At 38.5% G+C, this 25,659-nt stretch overlaps 1 protein-coding gene across 1 annotated transcript; it reads left to right on the top strand.

Annotated features, from left to right (window-relative positions):
• Positions 1 to 11,423: 11,423 nt before the first annotated feature.
• LOC115223856 (phosphomannomutase) lies at positions 11,424 to 25,119 on the top strand. The gene is made up of 7 exons (XM_029794550.2): positions 11,424 to 11,701; positions 15,710 to 15,827; positions 16,792 to 16,868; positions 18,316 to 18,407; positions 21,009 to 21,108; positions 22,241 to 22,432; positions 24,525 to 25,119. The coding sequence occupies exons 1-7, from the start codon at positions 11,633 to 11,635 to the stop codon at positions 24,627 to 24,629; spliced, it is 753 nt and encodes a 250-aa protein (XP_029650410.1). The 5' UTR covers positions 11,424 to 11,632; the 3' UTR covers positions 24,630 to 25,119.
• Positions 25,120 to 25,659: the final 540 nt, after the last annotated feature.

The raw sequence follows: 25,659 nt of genomic DNA, 5'->3' as shown, positions 1-25,659 counted from the left end.
GGACGGGAGAAAGGGAAAGAGGTGAAAAAGAGAGAGAGGGAGGGAGAGCAATTAGTACACCGGTCTAAGAACAGGTGCTTGTTTCTGTATATTAAATCCAGTAACATAACAGTTGGAAAGAGTTCGATGAAATCACCGAGTCGACTAAATTCTTGAAGGAGATCTCCTACTATAGTAACGGTTAAATGACGGAAAACCGTAAAAGAAAATACGTGTTCGTATATGTGTCTCTTAGCGTCAGTAGGTGCGCGTATGCGTGTTACGTGCCTCTGGTGGTTCCTTATGACTTTTGGGGGTCCGTATAAGATTTTACTGTTAAAATTTATCTGCAATGAATTGTTTATACTTATCCAACGCACAAAATATTCTAACAAGTTTTTTTCATACAGTTGTTAATAATATTTCATAATAAAAATATAAGAGTTTTTTTTTTTTTTAACCATTGAATGGCTATGGGGTCCACCCGAGTAAAAAAGGAATCAAAGGGTCCACAGACGAAAATGGTGTGAACAACTATTCTACAGTAATAAAAATAATTTAAAAAATTTGCTTGAAAGACGGGAGAAAAGAACTGGAAACACACATAAATGAAACAGAGATACTGTCCATTTTATGTTGTGTCAGGACCGTCTTAGCAGCCCCGGGTCACTGCACTGTGCTGAGTATTTCTTGACAGCGAGCCTCTAGACCCTAGAGGTGGTCCCCGGGCAACTCCCCAATATGCTCATGCCTCAAGACGACATTGGTGCATGTGGGACTCCGCCCCACATCCATTTCCTCCTGTTTTGTGTTAGTGTTTTTGTTATTATCGTTGATAGACATAGAAGCGAGTGCGCGCATGGGTGTAGTGGGCGATGGAAATGATTACGTGAGAATGGATTATATACTTGTGTGTGTGTGATCATCATCATCGTCAGTAGCAGCAGCAGTATCATTTAACATCCATTTTCCATGCTGACATGGGTTTGACAGTTTGAGCTGTTCAGACTTCGACTCTTTCTATGGCCGGATGCTCTTCCTGACACCAACCACTTAACAAAGCGTGTTGGATGCTTTTTATGTGTCACTGGCACAAGTGTGTCTATGCGGCACCAGCACGGGTGGCACTGGCACCTGAAAGGACAAGCCTTCCTTAAAGACAGTAGGGGTCATTTGCCTGCAACTTCTATCAAATTATGGGACTACATAAAGAGCCTCTCATAAGATCCTTGGCACAAACCATAGCAACAATATTGCTCTGTTCTTTGCTAGGTTAACCAGCTCTTAATGATTCAGGTAACTTGGCTGATGATAGGTAATAAGAAGAAATATAGTTTGAAATGTAAGATGTTGGCATATTGTGGTACTAAAAGTACTTCATGAGTTCAGTATTTCTTCACTGAAATCCTCTTAGATCTTGAAAATCAACAGGGAAAAATCATAACCCTCCACCACCCACGAAATCTTAGGCAATTTCTCAAGAGGTTGCAAGACATTTTTATTCAACTATTTATTATATTATCTAAACAGTGTGTATCACATGCTCTTACATATATATATATATATATATATATATATATATATATATATATATATATATATATATATATATATAGAGGGCATTATTATACATACATGCCACACGCTAAGAGGGACAATTAGTCATTTCTACCAAAAATTTTACTAATCCCACCGAATGCAATTTTTCAAAGTAAGACATTTAAAAATATAGACTTGTATCACCTGTGATTTCATACCTCTGTATTCTTCAGCAAGCCTGAATGTATCATAAATAAACGACCTTTACCGGATGTAATATATGTAAACTCACCCATGTGCTTCGTTGATGTTGATCAGTTAGCTGCTCGGCTTAAACGAGGCAGGGTCGTTTATTTATGATACATTCAGGCTTGCTGAAGAATACAGAGGTATGAAATCACAGGTGATACAAGTCTATATTTTTAAATGTCTTACTTTGAAAAATTGCATTCGGTGGGATTAGTAAAATTTTTGGTAGAAATGACTAATTGTCCCTCTTAGCGTGTGGCATGTATGTATAATAATGCCCTCTATATATAAATTAATATGTTCAAAAAGAATTATTTTCGAAATTTTTTCTCTTATGAGGTCTTTCACGCTATCTACCTGATAATTTCTTGTTAAGTTTTCCTTATTAAGAAGTTGTCCTTAATTGCTAAATTTTTATTCGAAATTTTTTCTCTTATGAGGTCTTTCACGCTATCTACCTGATAATTTCTTGTTAAGTTTTCCTTATTAAGAAGTTGTCCTTAATTGCTAAATTTTTATTCCTATATATATATATATATATATATATATAACAATTGCAGCGTGGAAGGTGTTTATAAGCCATTTAAGAAACACACAAAAGCCGTTCGATTCACTCCAACATTTAAGTTTAATTTGTCAAAATATTTTCGTCGCTAAAATCCGCGACCTGTTCACTGACAAAGTCCGAGATGCAGCACGGACTTTGTCAGTGAACAGGTCGCGATTTTAGCGACGAAAATATTTTGACAAATTAAACTTAAATGTTGGAGTGAATCGAACGGCTTTTGTGTGTTTCTTAAATGGCTTATAAACACCTTCCACGCTGCAATTGTTTTCGTTTCAGCACACGATCTCAGATCAAATTACTTGCTATGCGAGTACATCTCCCTATATATATATATATATATATATATATATATATATATAAATGTATGTATGTATATATTAATAGTTATCTCCAAGCTAACATGGCAGTCTAAGAAAATAGGATGAATGCTGCCATTGATTAGCTCCAAGAGGCCATCACCTCTGACTAGCTATGTGACACACAAACCTGTGTCCATTATAACCTTTGAACAGGAGAGGTCAGCAGCTTCCCGTTGCTGGTTTGACATCCACAGACTAGTTTTGGGGGTAGTTGCCCCTTATCAATATGGAGTGGCCGAACCCAGCAGGCGTTGCCGCTGACCGACTGTTCGAAGGTTTGTTCATCCTATTTTCCTGGACTGCCATGTTATCTTGGCGATAACTCTTGATATCCAGTCCCGCTGCCGTAGTCTCCTTTAGAGGGATTTAGAAATATTAATATTTCTATTTTTGAAAACTAGTGGATGTATTCCACTGAATTTAGGTAAATAAACCTTCAGACAGTCAGTCAGCGGCAATGCCTGCTGGGTTCGGTTTCTCCACATTGATAAGGGGCAACTACCCGGAAACAAGTCTGTGGATGTCAAACCAGCAAGGGGAAGCTGCTGACCTCCCCTATTCGAGGGATATAATGGACACAGGTTTGTGTGTCACATAGTGATAAATTTGGGTTTAGAAAAAAACTCTCAAAAAAGGGGGGTGTTGTGTGGACGCCCCCAGATGATAAGTAGGCTAGTCCAATACGTATAAATAGTGAATGTGATAGGTAGACGAGAAGCGTCTCATAGAGCAAGCCGGAGCCATCGGTAGACTAGACGTCGAGTTCTGTTGAGTCGAGTCGTTGGAAGTGAGAGTTGAGTAGTGGTATGTTATTGGTGAAGGCACGCCATCCGAGCTAGCTAGAGGCGAAGGCCTCTTGGAGCTAATCAACAGCAGCATTCGTCCTATTTTCCTGGACTGTCATGTTAGCTTGGCAATAACTATTAATATCCAGTACTGCTGCTGCAGTCTCCTTTAGAGAGATTTAGAAATATTAAACACACACACACACACCTTATAAACAAGGGCAAAAGAAAAAAAATTCTAATGCCAAATATGCCGAAAATAGACTTAAATCGTCAATAACCATATAATTCATCTCTATAAGCACGTGTCTTGGGGGCCGATTCAATAATAAATTTCTCTCAGTTTGCTTCGAGACGTGTGCTTATAGTGATGAATTATATGGTTATTGACGATTTATGTCTATTTTCGGCATATTTGGCATTAGAATTTGTTTTCTTTTGCCACACTAAAACAAAATCATGAACAAAGCAGCCGTGACTGTTATCTAATATTAGAGTTAAAAGCAGAAGTCATTTAAATATTGATATCTAAGAGTATCTCCTTCAATAACATACTATCTTTGTTTTGTCATCATACTTAGAGATTACATATTTACTTACCCAACACTGAAGTGTTGGGTAAGTGAATGTGTTTGTAGTTTGTAGATGAAGTGGGTTCTTTTGGCATTTGATACCTAGGTGTGTGCATGCATGTCTGTATGCATCTGGCAAATGGCCTTGTTCAATATGCAAGTATAAACTCTGTATAGTGTAGTTGATGTAATCAATGGACTTACACGAGATGTAGTGGGATCAGTGATAGACTGTCCAAAGATGTAAGCTTCATGTGCAGTAGATGCACCGGTGCAGTTCATGTAAGCTCACTGGAAATTGAGTCTCTTAAATGCCCAGATGGCTCATTAGAAGTGGCTGATTGCTTCTGTCACATTGGAGATGTAATTAGTAAGGGAGTCGGTTGCTCTGAAAGTATAACAGCTGGCTGGAAGAACTGGCTGGAAGGAGTTTGGGAAGCTGCTACCATGGCTAACAACAAAAGATATTTTTCTCAAGTGTGAAAGGCAGACTGAATGATGCATGTGTTAGAACTGCAAAGCTGCATTGTGGGGTAATACAGGGCTTGAATGCAGAGGATCTGATAAAAATGGGAAGAAATAAAGTGAGCATGCTCTGCTGGATGTGCAATGTGCACGAAGATGAAAGAATTAGTAGAAAAGGGCTGAGTGAAAAATTGAGTATTGGAGGAACCGATGGTGTGCGCAAGAAAGAAGACTGCACAGCAATGGACATGTGATGCATGCAGACGGGAACAGCTGTAATCGGTAAATGTAGCTGGAGCTTCCAGGAGAAGGAGAGCCAGGAAGGCATGGGATGAAATAGTTATGGCTGACCTTAGGACCCTGAGACTGAAGGAGATGACAAAGGACCAGGATCTCCTTTCATCAGCAAAACTGAGTTCTAGAAGTGCTATGCTTTGTACTCTCCACCTATGTCACAGGGACACCTTTCTCACCCCCATGCAGTGAACCAGCCTCTTTCCCTACCCCCATTCCTGCATGTCATCCCTCTCTCATGTCCTTTTCCCCTGACAACTGTACCAGTTTTACTACTCCTACTACCCCCCCCAGTCTCTTCTGCATCTCCCTGTCTTCCCCAATTTATGGCTCCTTGCTCATTCACCCTTCAACCCTACCTGACAGTCTACCTCTCCATCACATAACTGATCCTACTCACCCTGTGCTTTGTGGGGGCACCTCATTGCCATTGTCTAATTCATCCCTCCTACTTATTCTAACATAGTATATGGTTTTATTTTCGTATATAATAAATAAACATGTAGATCTTTTAGAACATTGTCATTTTATCAGATTTTGCTGGCAAATTCTTAAATTAGCAAAACTCATTTATTTACATGAAAGAAATTACCAGAGGACTTTCTTCTAATTCTTCAAAATCTTTCTGTTAAAACTGTTGAAACATTTTGTGGCAAATTTTTCTTTATCACAGCAACTGGTTGCACACCACAAAGTTTAACGGAAGCTACTGAAGCAAGCCAGTATGCTTGCAGAATTACCACGGGTGATAGCAAGGCTAAGGTACTGAGAAAGCCAAGCTCCCTTATGGGTATCACCTGACACCTCGGTGAGGTGTGCTGAGAAAGAAAAGGAAAAAGAAATCGATGCAGCGCCAAATGCTTCAATTGGTTGCACACCACAAGGTTCAATGGAACCTACCGAAGCAAGCCAGAATGCTTAATGATTAAGTTTAGCTCGGTGTGACCAGCATTTAGGTGGCAAGACAGACTGTGAAGTCCCGTGAGATCGAGGGGCCTACCAAAGCGACATTTCAGTCCCCTGGAGATGTCAGCTTCCACTCTGAGTGCGATGGAAATGCAGAGCTCATCATGACTGAGTAGATTCCAATGTTGACCACAGGCAGGGCATCAATCCAGGCCCCCAAGAATTTTACACTAGCTGGAAGTAGGCGATACCTTGAGAATTGATCAGATTGATTGAGGAGAGAGTTGAAAGTGACACCTGAACGCAGATTGTCCTATACTCTCTGTGTCCGTCTATCCTCAACTGTAACTGAAACTGACAAACTCGGAGTTCTCCATTGTGATAGGGCTTGATCCCTCTCCTTGTTGGAATTAGTCCATGTTGAAGAGGAGAGGATGTTGTCTACCAAAGGGGAGCAAGAATGGATGGAGGAAAGAAAACAGGGAAGAGATAAAGACAAGCACTTGCGCAGACCTGGACGACCAAACAGTTTAGGCAAAGCAGCTTTGGTCACGTGAGTCTGGGGAGAGTTTGGCATTGACTAAGCATTCCAGTTTCCTGAAGATTAGGTCGTCAAAATTACCTCGAAAGGCCAGGAATCTCGAATCTTCCTCATGCACCTTAAGGGCAATTGTGGGTGTAAACCGTTAAAGTCACAATATTCTTGTAAGGAGCAGCAAACATGGGATTTATTAACCTAAAAAGACATTATGATGGACAATTTCACATAAATACGATAATGCCACATGTGGTGTATTTGTTATCGTACCCAATGCAGATCTACAGAATAAGATAATCCTTTAGTCAATTTTGACTAATTACTGTGACTAATATATCGGTTATGATGATTTGTCAATTAGTGTCAACAATGGTCGAAGAGACTTTAGACAGAGTTACTTGAAATAGTTTCCCAATAATACATGAAAACAACAAATAAAATATTTGATAGTACAAGAAGATGGACAGAAGTTCTACAAATTACGCCTTAGAAAATTTATTTCATTACAGGTGAAATAAAGATTAGAAGTAATTTATCCTAAGGATCAAACTGCAGAAACTACCTAAAGGTGCTGCAAGCTGTTCTCTTAAAGGGACTACAACCATCACAAGGTAGAGAGCCTTCTGTATTTTAAGAGTGACAAGTATTTCGCCCCTTAGCATGTACACTTCGTCTGAGTGAGAACTAAATTAGCCTTCACCTACAGAAAGTTTCCATCTGCTGTTTCTTAACCATAGTCACCCTGAACTGATCACAGCTGCCTTTCTTATCTCCCTAGAAGTTTCTTTAGGTGTTTCGGCTCCAAACCAATCTTCGGCAAGGAACAGCACACTGATCCTGCTTCAATAAGGAATAAGGCTGCATGCCATGCTTTGACAAGAACCTCATCAATCCAGTTCAGGTATTTAGCTTTCTTCAGTTGGTGAGAAATATCAACTTTACCTTTCCAAACCAATACTAGTTCAGCCACATCGATTGTTTTTATTGCTGCATAAAAGAAACCGTTTCTGGTTCCAGGGACTTTAATGCCATTTTCTCTTACCCACTTCCGTCTTCCCAATTGGAGGTTTGATGCAAAATTAAAATCAGGTCCTTTAGGCGGTGTCCCTTATTAACCTTCATTCTGTAGCTCCGTTCATTTTGGCAATTTGAAAAGTATAACGAGATAAAAGTTTTGTAAATTAAGGCTAAAGAAAAATATGTTAAATTTACGTTTGGCTCTTCAAAATAGCGAGTGTCGTACTCGAAGGAAAAGGTCAAAATTCTTGCTTGTAGCATTTCTTTCTACTCATGAAGAAACTAGTCACAATCCATAACTAAAGGGAAGTAATTATGAAAAATAAATTTAAGGGAGATAAATCATGCAAGTTAATTTTTTTCGCAGAAAATTGTTCATTATTTTTGCGCCTAATTTACTATTAATTTAACATCGGTTTGAACGAATGAATGTTCCAGTTGCTCAGCCGAACCACTCAGGTTTTACAGTATAAATGGCTGGCAGAATCGTTAGCGGTATTTTGCCTGTCACTATGTGTATAAGTATATGTGCATATATGTATATGTGTATATATATATGTACATGTGCATATGCATGTATCTATATCATACACATAATTTATATTCATCCATTCAGTATGCTTTGATTGCAAAATAAATATTATTCTTCTCTGTCAATTTATCCAAATTCTTTCCCCTAAATAGACGAAGGGAGATAACCTCGTGTTCTTGATTATAATAGTTTTAGAATTTAGTAGTGAGGTTTTTTCTAAAAAAAAAAAATACCTTATATTTTCCTTTATTTTGCACAAATCTTTAAATTCCTCATAGAATAATATAATTTTTTTATCCCCCTAATAGTTTTTCTGCATAATTGAACGTATCTGTTAGTGTATTTAAATGCTACATAATACTTATTTCTTTATTACCCACAAGGGGCTACACATAGAGGGGACAAACAAGGACAGGCATAGGTATTACGTCGATTACATCGACCCCAGTGTGTAACTGGTACGTAATTTATCGACCCCGAAAGGACGAAAGGCAAAGTCGACCTCAGCGGATTTTGAACTCACAACGTAACAACAGACGAAATACCGCTAAACATTTCCTCCGGCGTGTTAACGTTCCTGCCAGCTCACCACCTTACTAATGCAACATAATACTAATAGCTCTGATCTTTCTTTAGAATAAGAAACGAGAAATTTCCTTCACAACCAAACAATAAAGCTGTATCTTAAAATTTTTATTGTATACCCTCCATTATTAATTGACTTTAACCAGTGAAGATATAAACCCCATTATGAGGGAAACTTTAATTAAATTCATACTTTAGAATTACCTGAGTATACTATACAGCTTCATTTTAGCCATAGCTTTAAAATATTAAAATCTGCACTATACTTTATATTATACTAGCAGAGATACCTGGCTTTGCCTGTGTCACATGGAATTGAAGAATTAGACTTTTCTTTTATATTTTCCTTAATGAACTGGAATACCTATGATTTGAATTTCATCAAAATTGCAGATTAAGAATTTTAATGAGGGTCCTTTCCCTCTTTACAAACCCTAACAAAAATTCTAATCCTGACATATTTATCCCATACTACTCATCATTATGCCCAGATTCCAAAATCCAAATTACTGAATGGATCCTTATGATATTTGGAACTTAGATTCAATGCATAAGGGTGGGTATAATGCAGTATGTTTGGTTTGAATTTGAGATAGCTTAAAGGGGGCAAAACCCCCAATGAAAATTCATAAATTTGTGATGCTGATGAAATCGACACATCAAGAAGTATTCCCAAAGTTTCTGCTCCTCATGAGGATTCTAAGACCCCCTAATGGGTGCCTTAACTCCCAAATTTTAGTCATTTCTTTTATGATCCAAAACTAAGTCAAAAGTACTGAATGGATCTTTATGAAATTTGGAAATTATATTCTATGCATAAGGACAGATGTAATGCAGTATGTGTTTGAAAGTGGGGGGGGGGCATAAATAAGGCCATAACCCCCATGAAAATTCATATATTTTTGCTGTTGATGAAATTTTAATCATAGACATTAGACACAAATGAAGTAATATTCCTAAAATTTCAACTTCTTATGGCTTAGTAAGACCCTTTAATGGGGGCTTAACACCCACAATTTAGTCATTTTCCTTAAGCCAAGATGAATACAATTGTAGTCTAGGAAGCTGTAGAGTCAGCCAAACATAGAAGATGAGCATTATTTGTAATTCAATGGTACAACAGTGTAAGGGTTTGCTTTGAGATATACATAGATTGTGATTTCTGCGACGTGGTTCATAAATTGTCAAGTAAAGCAGAGGCATCTTTGCCACCACTGATTCAGTTGCAAAGTGTTGTTTTGAGTAAAGTTACTTGGTTGCAGACCTCCCCTTTTTATTATCACTGGGTCAGGGATAGTCCCCAGATGGTAACATTGATTTCAAAGCCTTTCCAGATAAGTGATTGGTTATTCAAAGAGACTTATAGATTGCAAACTTATTCTGTCCAGTTACCTGGCGGCATAGTGATCATTGGCAAACTCCAGGGGTGACACTTTCATTTCCCTTTACCTGTCACATCACACAGTTGTTAATGTTTATTTCAGCTGGGTTGCACCCTTCCAATTGCTATAGATCCATAATGCATCTTACGGCTGAGCCCATCACCTGTATGGTGAGGAATCCTACAACAGGGAGTGGTAACAACTAGGGTAGGGTAGCTGACTGCTTATTGTAATTATTTGTCTTTTGGTTTCCTGTAGCTTTGCTCTCTTTTACAAACCCAGTGAACATTCATATATTTCCAATTTCAAAGAAATTTTAACAATAAATATAAGACCCATGTTAAAAAAGATTCCCAACAATTCAACCCCTACCCCTAATAGGAGCCTTAACTCCCCATATTTTAGAGCTACATGTGCTCCGTTTTTCAGGAGCAAAAACCTTTGAATAGGTTTCATAAGATTTGGATTTTGGAGTCTGGGCATAAAGATGAGTAGTATGGGATAAATATGTCATGATTAGAATTTTTGTTAGGGTTTGTAAAGAGGGAAGGAACCCTCATTAAAATTCTTAATCTGCAATTTTGATGAAATTCAAATCATAGGTATTCCAGTTCATTAGTGAAAATATAAAAAGAAAGTCTAATTCTTCAATTCCATGTGACACGAGCAACGCCGGTTATCGCTGCTAGTATATATAAAGATGAGAATGAAATTTTACACATGCCTTACTTAGGGTCCATGTAGTATCATGGGTCAAAAAAAGGTTCAACTTCTTGCCTAATACGAGCCCAGAACAATCTCTTATCTCATCCATTATTTCAGTATTATGTGTCAAAAGTGAAACAATAACATCTCTATTGTAATGAGAGATACTTTCAGTTTAAAAGTTTCACTTTTAATACTGAAACTATTTTCTCAAACATATACAGTGTTATGCCCCCCCCCCCCCCCCCCAAGATTTTTGAAATGCCGATTTTTGCCAGTTTTTTTTTTCAGATTCGTAACCTCCGGGACCCGAAAACGGGTAAATAAAAAAATAAAAATAGTTTTTTTTTGGGTGGGGTGGTTACAAAAGGAAGTCTTGCCGTGTGTTCGATCAGGGTAACCAGGTTGACTAAACAACAATCACTGCTTTTATGTGGGAAGTGTGGTGGACAGTTCAAGTTGACGTCACCCTCGCCACCCAGCGACTGCACCGACGCAAAGAAACGATTGTTACCAACGCCATTGTCGCCACCACCAACACCAACAACGACAACAACATTAATTCAGCGAGAAAGCCTCTATGCGTCTCGCCAGCTGCAAGAAATAGCTGCCAAAGCATACTCAACTGCTTTGGATAAGGATATAAATCGGGATACTACTAGCGAAAAGTGGTCCCGGTGCGTGCATCCGCGCATCCGCGCTAGCTAGTCGTAAGTAGTCGATCCTACAACGACTTTTTAACCCTAACCCTAACCCTAATTTTTTAACCCTAAACCTAACCCTAACCTTAGTTTGTTTATAAAAATAATTTATTTACTTAGTTTTAAAAATTATTTAGGATCGACTACTTATGACTAGCTAGCGCGGATGCGCGCACCGGGACCACTGTTCGCTAGTAGTACCGATGGTCGGCGATCCTTCGGTATAGGGTTATAACTGGATTGTGTTTGATTATAGGTCTGCTCAATCAGGGTTGACCTGACACGAAGCAACATATCACCGCCACAATAACAACAGCCGTACTGCTACTACTATTACCACCACCACCACCACCGCCGCCGCCGCCACCGCCACACCTTCGCGCACCGACTTCTCTTCTTGAGTGATCGCTGTCAATTCACCATCGTGTAAATCTGTTTTAGTTTCATTCCAGCAAGATGGCCAGTCGTGATATGAGCACGATCTGTTTGTTTGACATCGACGGTACCCTGACGTTACCCCGGCAGGTCAGTTTCCTGGTTTTGCTTTTTCTAATCTCTTCAGCTATCCTGTTTTGACATCCATGATGCTTTTGGTTTGCTTCTGTCCACCCGCCTTTTAGTTACCCGTTCAGTTAGTGTTTGCTGGCGAATACATGTTGTTTATAGCCAGATCGCGTGGATTTAACCAACGGCATTCCAGTTGTGACCTTCCCGTCTTCTAATCAAGGGTTGCCTTATTTCTAGCAGGCTAAACATCAAGGGTCGCCTTATTTCTAGCAGGCCAAACGACCACGTAGAAGCCCTTTCGTTTGCACAAATGTTTAAGAGAATAGTATATATATATATATATATATATATATAAAACTGAGATCCGATAGTACGATGTACATTGGATTGGAAATATCAGTGCGTCGAACAAATTACAGGCAGTATTCAGACGTTGATTTTATTTTTACGGTGAGATTCGAAGCAGACAAAGCTATAAATTATAACGTATAGAATATGGTATAAACCGAAGACTACCCGTGGTATTCAGTTATGACCCTTTACGTTATGACTTCAAAACAAACGGTTTCATTTTGTTCCTACATAAAGAATGCCTCAACTTATGAATGAAATTCTGATCAACTAATCTAAAACACCGGGAAACGTGAAGCTAAATTCGTAAAATTCACAAAAACGAGGTGAATAAAGACCTCCCAAAACTCCGAATCAAAACTTTGATTAAATCGTCTGCTCCGTTTCCGTTATTCCTTCTTGGATTTTTCTTATACCAATCTCATTCTTAGATTTTTCTTACAGTAATCTCGTGTTTTTCTTCGTTTTGTTTCATCCGAATTCTAACTTTCTTTCACCAGCCTAAACCTAACTCTTCGTTCCAGTGACACTTTCTTCTATTCGTTTCGCACGAATTCTAATTTTTGATAAACCCTTTTTTCTCTACACGTGTCACATGTCTTGCACTGATTTTACATTTCATGTTCAACCAATCGAAATGTCTTTTCTCTATTCAAGGAAGGGATTTTTTGGGGGCGGAATTCTGCTTTTAGCATCCCATATAACCCCTCGTAACTTGTTTTATTTTTGGGGATTTTCAGAAAATTTTCCTGAATTTGTATTCTACTCGCGGGAATTCATACAATTATGCAAAAAGTTTTTTGGGCGATTTGGCTGTTATTTTTAGCACACACCACGACCACCTGATATCTTCGTTTCAGTATTTTTTCTCTCCATAAACATATTTACTGGAATGATGACGCACCTAAGGCTGTTGAGATTTAAGCAAAAAATTCGGTCAATGTTTAAAATTTCGGATTGATTTGCAAAAAAAAAAAAAGATCGTAAAAGTGTAGAAATTTTAGAATTTTATGGGAAAAGGGGTAAAAAAATTAAAAACAAAATTTTTTTTTTTTCATAATCGTATAAACTCCCATGTGTAGAACACAAATTCCCAACACTTTTCTGAAAATTCCAAAGAAGCATGTTAACCTCGAACCATGTAATTCAAACTTCTTACCACACAGTCACACCTGTGCCTACAAAAATGACCCAAAGGTCCTTCCCAAGCTCATAAGATCAGTTTCCTGGATTCTATGACCTATATATCCTCCTCCCCCACCATCACCATGGATGGGGTCCAGTCCATTGCTGGATTACTCATTTTTGCTTGCTGAGTGGACTTGAGCAACAAGAAATGAAGTGTTTTGCTCAAGAACACAATCTATCACACAGTCCAGATATCAAAATGGCAATCGGGAGTGTAACACCCCTAAACACTAAGGTCTCAGTTCAGCTTGCAAGAGCCCTGTGTGTTGGTGCCATATAAAAAGGCACTCGTGCTGGCGCCATATAAGAATGTGCTTGTGCCAGGGCCACATGAAAAGCACCCAGCACACTCTGCAAAGTGGTTGGCATTAGGAAGGGGCATCTAGCCAAATCAGACTGGAATATGGTGCAGTTCTCCAGCTCGCTGACCCTGGTCAAACTGTCCAACCCATGCCAGCATGGAAAATGAACTTTAAAGAATGATGATGATGATGATACGTTTGAACCATCAACTTCGCATAACCTACATTCTTGAAAGCATATTTCTGCAAAATCTCATTAAAAATCGGAAACAAAACTGGGAGACGGGGAGAAAGACCCTGAAAAGATAAACAATTTTCTTTTCCCTTTTTTTTAAATGTTTACCAATTTAATCATAATTTACATTCTTGAAACTTGTCTCCGGAAGTATCTCTCATTACAATAGAGATGTTATTGTTTCACTTTTGACACGTAATACTGAAATAATGGATGAGATAAGAGATTGTTCTGGACTCGCATTAGGCAAGAAGTTGAACCTTTTTTTGACCCATGATACTACATGGACCCTAAGTAAGGCATGTGTAAACAGGCATTTTTCAGAAAGTTGTGAGCAAAAAGAGGTGCCTCTTTCTTTCATTCATCCCAAATGGATGAAGAGCAAAGCTGACTTCATCAGGATTTCAACTAAACTCAGAATGCAGAGAGCCACAACTACAACAAATCAATATATTTACTGTTTTCCACTTAATAATTACAGTTCTGTATATAATATTTTAACCCCAATATTGTTGTTTATCATCATTATCATCTTCGTTTAACATCCACTTTCCATGCTAGTATGAGTTGGACGGTTCAACTGGGGTCTGGGAAGCCCGAAAGTTGCGTAGGCCAGTCAGATCTGGCAGTGTTTCTACAGCTGGATGCCCTTCCTAACGCCAACCACTCCGTGAGTGTAGTGGATGCTTTTTATGTGCCACCGACACAGGTGCCAGACGAGGCTGGCGAACGGCCATGCTCGGATGGTGTTTTTATTTTTTTATGTGCCACCGACACAGGTGCCAGACGAGGCTGGCGAATGGCCAGGCTTGGATGGTGTTTTTTATGTGCCACCGACACAGGTGCCAGACGAGGCTGGCGAACGGCCACGCTCGGATGGTGTTTTTTATGTGCCACCGACACAGGTGCCAGACGAGGCTGGCGAACGGCCACGCTCGGATAGTGTTTGTTACATGCCACTGGCACGGAGGCCAGGCGAGGCTGGCACGGCCACGATCGAATGGTGTTTGTTACGTGCCCACAGCACGGAGGCCAGTCGATGCGGTACTGGCTACGGCCACATTCGGATGGTTTTCTTATGTGCCACCGGCACTGGTACCACAAAAATAGAAATTCCATTTAATGTCAGATTAATCCTGACCGAGTATACCTATGCTCAAAGGTGACTATCTAGTTCACCTGTCATTACTTCTCCAAGTTTTGTGGTATTTTCAGAAAATTTTTTACAAATTTATGTTCTACAAATTCCATATTGTACGATTAAACAAAAAAAAAAAACTTTTTGTAATTTGAGTTTTTTTATCCTATCCCACCAAAATTCTCATTTTGATGGGGGGGGGAGTAATTTGGGACAAATGCGATCAATCAGGAGATGCATAGAATTGGTTATTCTGATCAACAAAGTAATTATGGCACAATTTTATGTCTTCCAAATGGTGCTCTTTTAGTTTGTCCCAAATCATCCCTTGAAATTTCAGTGGGGAAGGAGATAAAAAAATTTGAATCAACCCCCCCACCCTCTGTTTTTCATTTTCATCATCATCATCCTCATCATATCTGCTTTCCATACCATGATACATTAAATTGGTTATTACTGTAGACAAGGTTACAGATGTAAAAGAGAGGAAGGACTCCATCTCCTTTGAATGTCTCAGGTTTTGGTATCGTTTCTATGACTGGACACTCTTTCTAACATCAACCACTTTCAGGTACAAGGTGGTCTTGGCTCTACATGTGAAAAATATGCCATTGAAACACCTTTGATGAAGGTAATGCCATACAAATTAGCATTCCACTCTCCTCACAACACATGCACTGTTATGATCTCTCACTCTTGCTCTCTCTCACTCTTGCTCTCTCTCTCTCTTGCTCTCTCTCTCTCTCTCTCTCTCTCTCTCTCTCTCTCTCTCTCTCTCTCTTGTATGACACTTGTTGTTCTGTCTCTTGCAGGTAATCAGTGGTGAAATGAAAGAATCTTTAAAGGCCTTACAGCAGAAAGTGGCCGTTGGTTTAGTGGGAGGCTCTGACAAAGCAAAGATTGTGGAGCAGATGGGAAGTAATTCTGATGGTGAGTATATGGTAGCTGTGGACATTATCAGGAATCACATATCTACATATATGCATGTCAAGTCCTGTGGTTTGGTGGTTTGGGTGTTGCGCTCATGATCTCTGCATTGTAGTTTCAATTCCTGGAGCAGACGGTGCATTGTGTGCTTCAGGAAAAACACTTCATCTCAAATGGCTCTGCGATCACTTTGACATGCGATGAGTGCCACAACATGCACTTGTGCAGGCAATGCTGTTTCGATGCAGGAAGTTAGCAAATGCACAAAAACATTCGATCACCGGAAACAACTCGTTTGTTCAGGTTGTTCGGCAGAAAGTTACATAAATTCCATTTGTTTTCTATGACAGGGAAAATCCACACACATGCATGCATGAATGGGTTTCACACTAATAGAATGGACATAACTAATTAGGGAATTATAGCAATTAAGTTATTAAAGCCATTGTAAAACTATGTAAAATATTTCAAAAGTTTAACATGTAAGAAGTGCAGATATAAGCATGAAAATGGATCCATGCATGGAGTAATATGTTTGGGGACACACACACACACATATATAATATATGTATGTGTGTGTGTGTGTGTGTATACATGTATATATATATATATATATGTGTGTGTATATATATATATGTGTGTGTGTGTGTGTGTGTGTATATATATGTATATATATATATGTGTGTGTGTATATATATATATTATATATATATATATATGTATCCAAAATTGTAACAATTCTGTTGGTTTACCAGATAGAAATAAAGATTTCAAATTTTAGCACAAGGCCAGCAATCCCAGGAGAGTTAATTACATTGACCCCAGTGATCAGCTGGTTCTTATTTTATCGACCCCCAGAAGGATGAAAGGCAAAGTTGACCTTGGCGGAATTTGAACTAAGAATGACCAGATAGAAATAATGCTAATATAATTAAATTACTATTTTTGATTTTGTATATTTTTCTAGTTATCAAAGAATTTGATTATTTCTTCTCGGAGAATGGTGTGATTGCTTACAAGAATGGTGATTTAATTGGTGAAGAGGTGAGTCATGTTATAGCTTTATCTTTCTCCGTTTATTTCTCTCTCTCTCTCTCTCTCTCTCTCTCTCTCTTTCTCTCCCCGTAGTTGGTATCTTTTGTTACTTCACATTACTCATGCATACAGCACCACTACCCAGCACCTCTGTACACATTTCTACACACACACACACTACTCTACCCTGCATACATCATCATCATTTAGCATCTGTTTTCCATGCTGGCATGGGTTGGACAGATTGGCCGGAGCTGGTAAGCCAAAGTGCTAGGCTTACAAAGAATAAATCCTGCAGTTGATTTCTTCAACCAACAACGGTGCTCCAGCATGGCTGCAGTCACATGAATGACACAAGTAAAACAATAAAAATCTTTGCCATTTTAATCCCGAGCAAAGCCAGGCATCTCTGCTCGTGTTTATAAATGACACCAAACTATAACCTTTGAATGTTGTGGATTATAACACCCGTGGACATATTTACAAAGTCAGAAAACAGCACAGCTCCCATGACTTTAGGAAACATTTTTTCACGCTGAGAGTTGCTGAAGCATGGAACAAACTGCCGGCATCAGTTGTTAGTTGTCGGAGCACAGCATCCTTCAAAACTTCCATGCTTTCTGAGATTCGCCAACACTACACCTGATTTTCTCCCCTCCACACACACACAAGCATGTATCTGACTCATACATTGTTTGCTTTCCAGACATTTGTACATTACTGCATATGCTTAATCTGCACTGTCTGACAAGTTGTGGTTCACCTGAGCACTGTGTACAATAATTTCATTATTATTATTATAAGATTTTTAACCTCGGGTTTGTTCTAATCAAGCAGACCTAGGATCAAAGTCATTACAACTGTAAGCAACACGTATTTTCATGCAAAAATGTTAAATTTTGATAAAACAAACAGGTTTAGTTCATGAATACAACAGGAAAATCAAAAATCCAGAAACAAAATTTTGCGATGCTCTCTAGGATTTTTTCATAATCTACTCTGTCACATAAACTCTCAGAAATGCAAAATAGAACGGTGAGTTTCACAGCGCAGCTTATTACTTTGCTCTACAGAGCCCCACACGAGTAAGCATGCTTGGCTTCTTGCTATGGAAACAGGCCCCTATATGCCTGTGGATTTTGACTGGCTAAAATTACACAAACTTTGCAAACTTTAAAAGCTGTTAAATGTTTATTTATTGATTTATGGTAAAAATGAATTTCATTTCAATAATTAAGATACTAAACTACATCAATACACCAAATTTGAAATCAATTGAAATGTGAATGCCAAACAGAAATGTGAAAGCCAAACAGAAATGTGAAAGCCAAATCTGCCTCAGCCACATGTTTCACCACACACAACAAATGACATTGTACACACAGCACTACACCCTCCCATACAACACCTCATTTCTTTCACTTTGTAATCTATGAATTATTCTGTTTTACTTTAGAGTATTCAGAAACATTTCGGTGAAGACAAACTGCAAGATGTCATCAATTTTGGTCTCCATTATATGTCAACCATAAGACTTCCATGCAAACGGTGAGATTTTCCTGCCTGTTTTTATTCTGCTACAACAGACTTACCTTTTCTAAATTTAAATCCAGTTCAGTTGTCATCATCATCATCATCATCGTCATCATCATCGTTTAACGTCCGCTTTCCATGCTAGCATGAGTTAGATGGTTCGACCGGGGATCTAGGAAACCAGGAGGCTGCACCAGGCTCCAGTCTGATCTGGCAGTGTTTCTACAGCTGGATGCCCTTCCTAACACCAACCACTCCGTGAGTGTAGCAGGTGCTTTTTACAGGTGCCAGGTGAGGCTGGCAGACGCTGTAATATCAGGATAATCTTAAAAATCCAAAAGGAAGGCAAGCAAAATGTGGATTTATTTCATTTAAACCTTTCTACTAGTTTCAGTTGTTAGACTGAGGCCATTCTGGAGCACTGCCATGACAGGTTTAGTTGAACAAATTCACTCCAGAACATATTCTTAAAGTCTGGGACTTATGCTGTTAGCTTCTTTTCCTGAACCACTAATATTATTCCTACTCTAGGCACAGGGCCTTGAAAGTTTTGTGGGGAGAGGAGGTAGTTGATTACATCAACCTCAGTGCATAACTGGTACTTATTGCATTGATCCTGAAAGGATGAAAGGCAAAGTTGACCTTGGTGGAATTTGAACTCAGAACATAGCGACAGACAAAACACCTCTAAGCATTTCACCCAGTGCGCTAACGATTTTACCAGCTTGCCCCCTTTACTGAATCATTAATGTACAATGGGATTCTGCACAATTTCCATCTACTAAATTCAGATGCATTTGTTGACCCAGGGCCATAGTAGAAAACTTGCTGAAAGTACCACCTGATGGGACCGAACCTGGAACCCTGTGGCTTCATAACCACACAACTATATTTATCTTATATTATGTTTTGTGAATGATAACGTAGGTGCAGGCATGGCTGTGTGGAAAGAAGATGGCTTCCCAGCCACATGGTTCTGGGTTCAGTCCGCTGCTTGGCACCTTCGGCAGATGTCTTCTACTATAGCTTAAGGTTGACCAAAGTCTTGCGAGTGGATTGGTAGAAGGAAACTGAAAGAAACCCATTGTATGTATGTGTATATGCATATATGTATGTATATATGTGTATATATATATATATATATATATATATATATATATATATATTTATATATATGTGTGTGTGTGTGTGTATATACATATATATATTGTGTGTATGCATGTATTTGTCCACCAACACTTGACAACTGGTGTTGGTTTGGTTATATCCCTGTATCTTAGTTGTTCAGCAAAAAAGACTAAAAGAATAAGTTACTAGACTTCAAAAAAAATAAGTGCCACACTCGATTTGTTCTACTAAAAGAAATCCTTCAAGGTGGTGCCCCAGGATGGCTGCAGGCAAACAAATGAAACAAATAAAAGATAAACGATTATTGGTTATTAACTTTGCAATGTGCTAATCCCTGATTTACACCCTTTTTTGATGGCATGAGGGGGTAGGGGTGTACTTTTACACAGAATAAATACCACAAAGTAATTTTTGTTTGAAAACAGTATTTATTGATTTTGTCATCTTTGCATTTATTTTTTGCCCATTTACAAATGTTTGGCTGATTTCTGCATAATGGGATAAATTAAAACTGGAACCATCATCATCATCATCATCATACATCCATTTTTCCATGCTGGCATGGGTTGGATGGCTTGACAGCAACTGGCAAGGTCAGGGGCTGCACCAGGATTCTATAGTCTGTTTCAGCTTGGTTTCAATGTCTGGATGCCCTTCCTAATGCTGACCACTCCACAGAGTGTACTGGGAGATTTTTACGGGGTATCATTACCAGTGCTTTTCATGTGGCACCAGCACCCATATCAATGCTGTTTACCTGACACCTTGGTTTTTATGATCTCATTTCTGTTGTGGTGGGCAGATCTTCTTCTTCCTTTGTCAGCTCCTTCATAAGGTTCATTGTTTTGAGATTGGCCTTCAACTGTGCTGGTTGCCAGAGCAACCAACTGGCTTCCGTGCCAGTAAAAGGGCACCATTCGAGCGTGATCGTTACCAACATCGCCTTACTGGCACCTGTGCTGGTAGCATGTGTAAAAAGATTTGAGCGAGGTCATTGCCAATACCGCCTGATTGGCCCCATGCTAGTGGCACGTAAAAAGCACCAACTACACTCTCAGAGTGGTTGGCGTTAGGAAAGGCATCCAGCTGTAGAAACTATGCCAGATCAAGACTGGAGCCTGGTGCAGCCATCTGGTTCTCCAGCCTTCAGTCATTTGTCCAACGCATGCCAGCATGGAAAGTGGATGTTAAACGATGATGATGATGATGATGATATGGTGAACAGGTAAAGATGGAGATGAAAGAGGAAGAAACTGATCTGATCAGTAGCATCATTGTTTTCAAACATTATGTATTTTGGACTACCTCACATGTCCCTTTTTATGTTGGTATTTAGGGTGACTTGGCTGCTATTTCTAAAAGTTCCTTCATTGTTTCTTTTTTTTGTTGTCTTTTTGTTGTGTGCTGTGGGAGCAGCTTTTCAAGCTACCCACCTTGATTATGTCAGGTATAGATACAAACTGAAATATTTCTGCTATTATTTTTTAGGGGTACGTTTATTGAATTCCGCAAGAGTATGATGAATTTTTGTCCTATTGGACGCAGTTGTTCCCAGGCAGAGCGTGATGCTTTCAGTAAATATGACCAGGTAGGTTATATATGTGTGTGTATGTGTCTATATATATATATATCAACTGATTGACCAGACTACTGACTGTTTTTGTTGGAAACAATTTGCTTTGCATCCTTTTAGCTTTCAAATGGTGCCACCCGGCTGAATAGGCAAGCAGGCAGACATTGCCCCTGATCAGAGGGTTACTTTGTCGCAGGGTTCCCTCTTCGCAGCTGAGTCACAACTGGAGCAATGTGAAATGAAGTGTCTTGCTCAAGAACACAACACACTGCTCAGTCTAGAAATTGAACCCATGATCTAGCAACACCCTAACCACAAGGTCATGCACCTTCATGTATGTATATATATATATATATATATATATATATATATATATATATATAAGGCAGCGAGCTGGCAGACACGTTAGCGCGCCAGGCGAAATGCTTAGCGGCATTTCGTCTATCGTTACGTTCTGAGTTCAAATTTCACCGAGGTCGACTTTGCCTTTCATCCTTTCGGGGTCGATAAATAAAGTACCAGTTTCGCACTGGGGTCGGTGTAATCGACTTAATCCCTTTGTCTGTCCTTGTTTGTCCCCTCTATGTTTAGCCCTTTGTCATCAAAACATGTCTATTTTAGCAAATTGGGAAAGACTTCTTTTATTGGGATGGCCAAACTACAATTCTCCAAACCTGATCCCTATTTGCATGCTGAACCCGCTCAACATGCATGCTTCTTTCACACTTCTACATTTTAATGTACTTTTAATTCTGGGGCATATCAACAAGCCACTACTACTAAATGCCAGTATACTTAGACATCCTAACCACACGATAGTTCATGCACAAAAAAATATACAGAAATGCTTAAATAATTTCAGCACAACATTATATGCTTCTCTGTTAAATGAAAATATTTCCAAAAATGAGCAAATTTGCTGTCGATCCAAGGGGAATAACTTACCTTTTAAAATACTGAGTTACCATCTTTTCTCCAAGTGAAACAAAAATCCACCTTTAATGCTTTTATTCAATCTTTTTTATTAATGGTAACCATTCTGTAAACAAACCTGATGATTGCTGAGTTTGGTGATGATCTCTTAACCCAAGCTTGACCAGATATTTCCCAGTTTCATTTTGTTTATTTGTTCTTTGAAACCTTTTAGGAACATCAAGTCCGGAAGAAATTCGTCGATGCCTTGTATGAAAAGTTCCCAGACTTAGGTTTAAATTATGTAATTGGTGGTCAGATCAGTATTGATGTCATACCCGAGGGCTGGAATAAAAGTTACTGCCTGAAATTTATTAAAAGAGATGGCTTCAAGACAATACATTTTTTTGGAGACAAGACACAACCAGTAAGGAAAACCATTTTGATATCTTGATTAGTTGTTGTTAGTGTTGTTGTTGTATAACCCTAGGTCAGCTGTGAGTGGTCTGATTTATGATGAGAGCTAATCAAGCCTTGTTTCAGGTCTTACATTATCTGGGACTAGGTGCAGATGTGGCTGTGAAGTAAGAAGTTTGCTTCTCAAGCACATGGTTTTGGGGTCTTGTACTACAACCCCAGGCTGACCAAAGCCTTGTGAGTGGATTTGGTAAAGAGAAACTGTGTGGAAATCAATTGTGTGTGTGTGTGTGTTACTGTCACCTTGTCTTGGCATTGCCTGACAGTGACAAACAAGTGTCACCATCTTGCAAACAGTGTCCTTTGTCCCCCATTTTGCATGGAAAACATGTCTTGTCATGGGGAAAATATTATCTTAACTGGAAACAGTTGAGGGTTAGCAACAGGATGAGTGTCTGGCTGTAAGAATTTACCTCAATATATTCCATTTGACCCCTGCAAACATGGAAAAATGGACAGGTGTGGCTGTGTGGTAAGAAGTTTGCTTTTCAACTACATGGCTCTGTGTTTAGTCCCTGTGTTGTACCTTGGGTAAGTGTCTTCTACTATAGCCTCAAGCTGACCAAAGCCTTGTGAATGGATTTGGTAGATGGAAACTGAAAGTCTTTCGTGTATGTGTGTGTGTATCTGTGTTTGTCTCTGTAACTTAGCAGTTCAGCAAAAGTTATTGATAGAATAAGTATCAAGCTTAAAAAGAAAATAAGTAATGGAGTTGGTGCAGATGACTAAAAACTCTTCAAGAAAGTGCCGTAGCATGGCCACAGTCTAATGACTGAAACAAATAAAAGATTAGTTTCGTGTAGTTTGGCTGTCCTCCTGGATGCTTTGATGGTTTCATGTGAGTGAGTATGATGCCATTCAGTCTCCCGAATGGTTCTGAATGTGACATGGGGAGCTCATTTGACCAACAAGACTATATTTATATGGATGTAAGAATAATCATAAAAAGGGGAGAGACAGAGTGTGTGTGTATGTTTGTCCCTGTAGCATGGTGTGAATTTTGAAGGTAAGAGTGTGAAGGAGAACCTGTATGTGTGTGTTTCTGTCAAAATCTGTTTCAACACAGGACTTCCTGTCAAGAATCTTACAAACCAAATACAAAATTGCAATAAATGGTTACTTTTCTCGTTACACTAATCATCTCTTGTCACTCTCGTTATCATGAATGCAATAAGCCAATAACTGATTTGCATCTGGTTGAAAATTTTAGCAAAGGGTACAGATATATGCACAAATCCAGAATCATGTATTAAAAGCTTCTTCAGTGAAACATTACTGAATGCAACATTTATTTAAAAGCAATATTGTAATGGGTTATAAGGATGAATTTAATTTTTTTCTACTTGGCATCCCAGCATCATCTGCCGGGTCATAGTGCCAGTATGTTTTAGAAGTGGTAAAATTTATTCTTCCTCTGCAACTTTTGTTGTAGAGGAAGAATAGAGCTAAAAAAAAAAACTCACCAAAAACACTAAAGTAAAACTAGGTTCTGTTGAACAGTTGTGGTCTGTGGTCAATTGAAACACTTTGTGTTGAATTGATGTTTTCTCTTTCTTTCTTTCTTTTTGTCTTTCTGCTATTTTTTCCCATTTTTTTCTTTCTTCACTCATGTTTGTGTTTTCTTTGATTCTGGATTTGTATTTTAATGTGGTTATTTTTTTATCATATATATATCATAAAAAAAATTGATTAATATGGTTGGTACACTCACGGAGTGGTTGGTACACTCACGGAGTGGTTGGTACACTCATGGAGTGGTTGGTACACTCACGGAGTGGTTGGCATTAGGAAGGGCATCCAGCCGTAGAAACACTGCCAGATCTGACTGGGCCTGATGAAGCCTTCCAGCTTCACAGACCCCAGTTGAACCGTCCAACCCATGCCAGCATGGAGAGCGGACGCTAAATGATGATGATGAAAATTTTTATGTTAATTCAAATAACATTGGGAAGAATAAGAATAAATGAAAAAAAATGATTTGATAGCCCAATATCTTTTCTTGTTTCTTTATCCTCTCTCTCTCTCTCTCTCTCTCCCTTCAGGGTGGCAACGACCATGAGATATACGAAGATAAACGCACTATTGGTCACGTGGTGAAGAATCCTGCTGATACCATACAACAACTCCAGGAACTATTTTTGGGATGAAAATTATCAACATATTTTTATTTGAATTATATTTTTTTATTTCAATTATTAGTGGGCGTGTAAAAACAAAATACAAAGTTCTGGAAAAATGTAATTAAAATAAAAAAAACAAACAAATACAACAAACAAATGAAGGAATATCTACTTCAGTGAGGGTCACCAAAGGATTTGGTTTCGTTTGGTACAACTCATCACTGCTTGGGTTGGAATCTGTTTACATGATTGATGGTTTATCTCTGGATTTTGGTTTATATTCTCGGTTGGAATGACTGTCAGTAATTTGTGTTTTGGTTCATCTGTGATAACAGCGGAGGTGATTATAAGACCAACATTCCATCGAATATAAACAGTAACGCTATTACTTCCAACTGAATACCAACACAGGACGCTTATATTATATGTTTCTGACAAAGAGCTCCGCTCGAAATGTAAAGCCCTCCTTCTTCCCTTCCTTCCTGAGTGTCCAATAATACTATATTTGTTCCACGTCCTCGTGTTGTTGTGTTTTCTCTTTGTGTTTTCATGTTTGGATTAACTTTATATACATATATATATCTATACTATAGTGGAGAAAGCTGCTTATTAATTAGGTATGTAACAATTACTAAAAGTACTAAAAGAAAACAATTATTAAAGGGTTGACCGTTGGAAATATTTTTATAAATTCATGTCTAAGAAATTTCCTATAATTTTGATTTCTCAAGGTTATTAAATTTTTTAATTCCAATTTCTTGCAAGTTTAAATATTCATTGCATTCACTGTGTCCAATTCTTCACAAATTTAAATATTCCCTGCAGAGTATTCCATTTTCATTTGTAAAGTCTCTCACTTTCTCGTTTAATGTTTTCATTTTATGTTTTAATTTGCTATTTGGGAAACCAACAGTTTATTCTATTAATGTGTACGTAATGTTAAAAACATTATTCATTAAATGAAAATTTTTTTAAATAATGGTATAATTTTTGTAAAAAAATTAAAAGTGATTTTGTTATTATGACTTTGGAATGTTGTAAGCCTTACAATGATAAC

This window comes from Octopus sinensis, linkage group LG24 (genome assembly GCF_006345805.1).
Source record: "Octopus sinensis linkage group LG24, ASM634580v1, whole genome shotgun sequence".
Taxonomy (NCBI): domain Eukaryota; kingdom Metazoa; phylum Mollusca; class Cephalopoda; order Octopoda; family Octopodidae; genus Octopus; species Octopus sinensis.
Note: the sequence above shows the minus strand (reverse complement) of the source record. Positions and strands in the feature narration are given on the sequence as shown.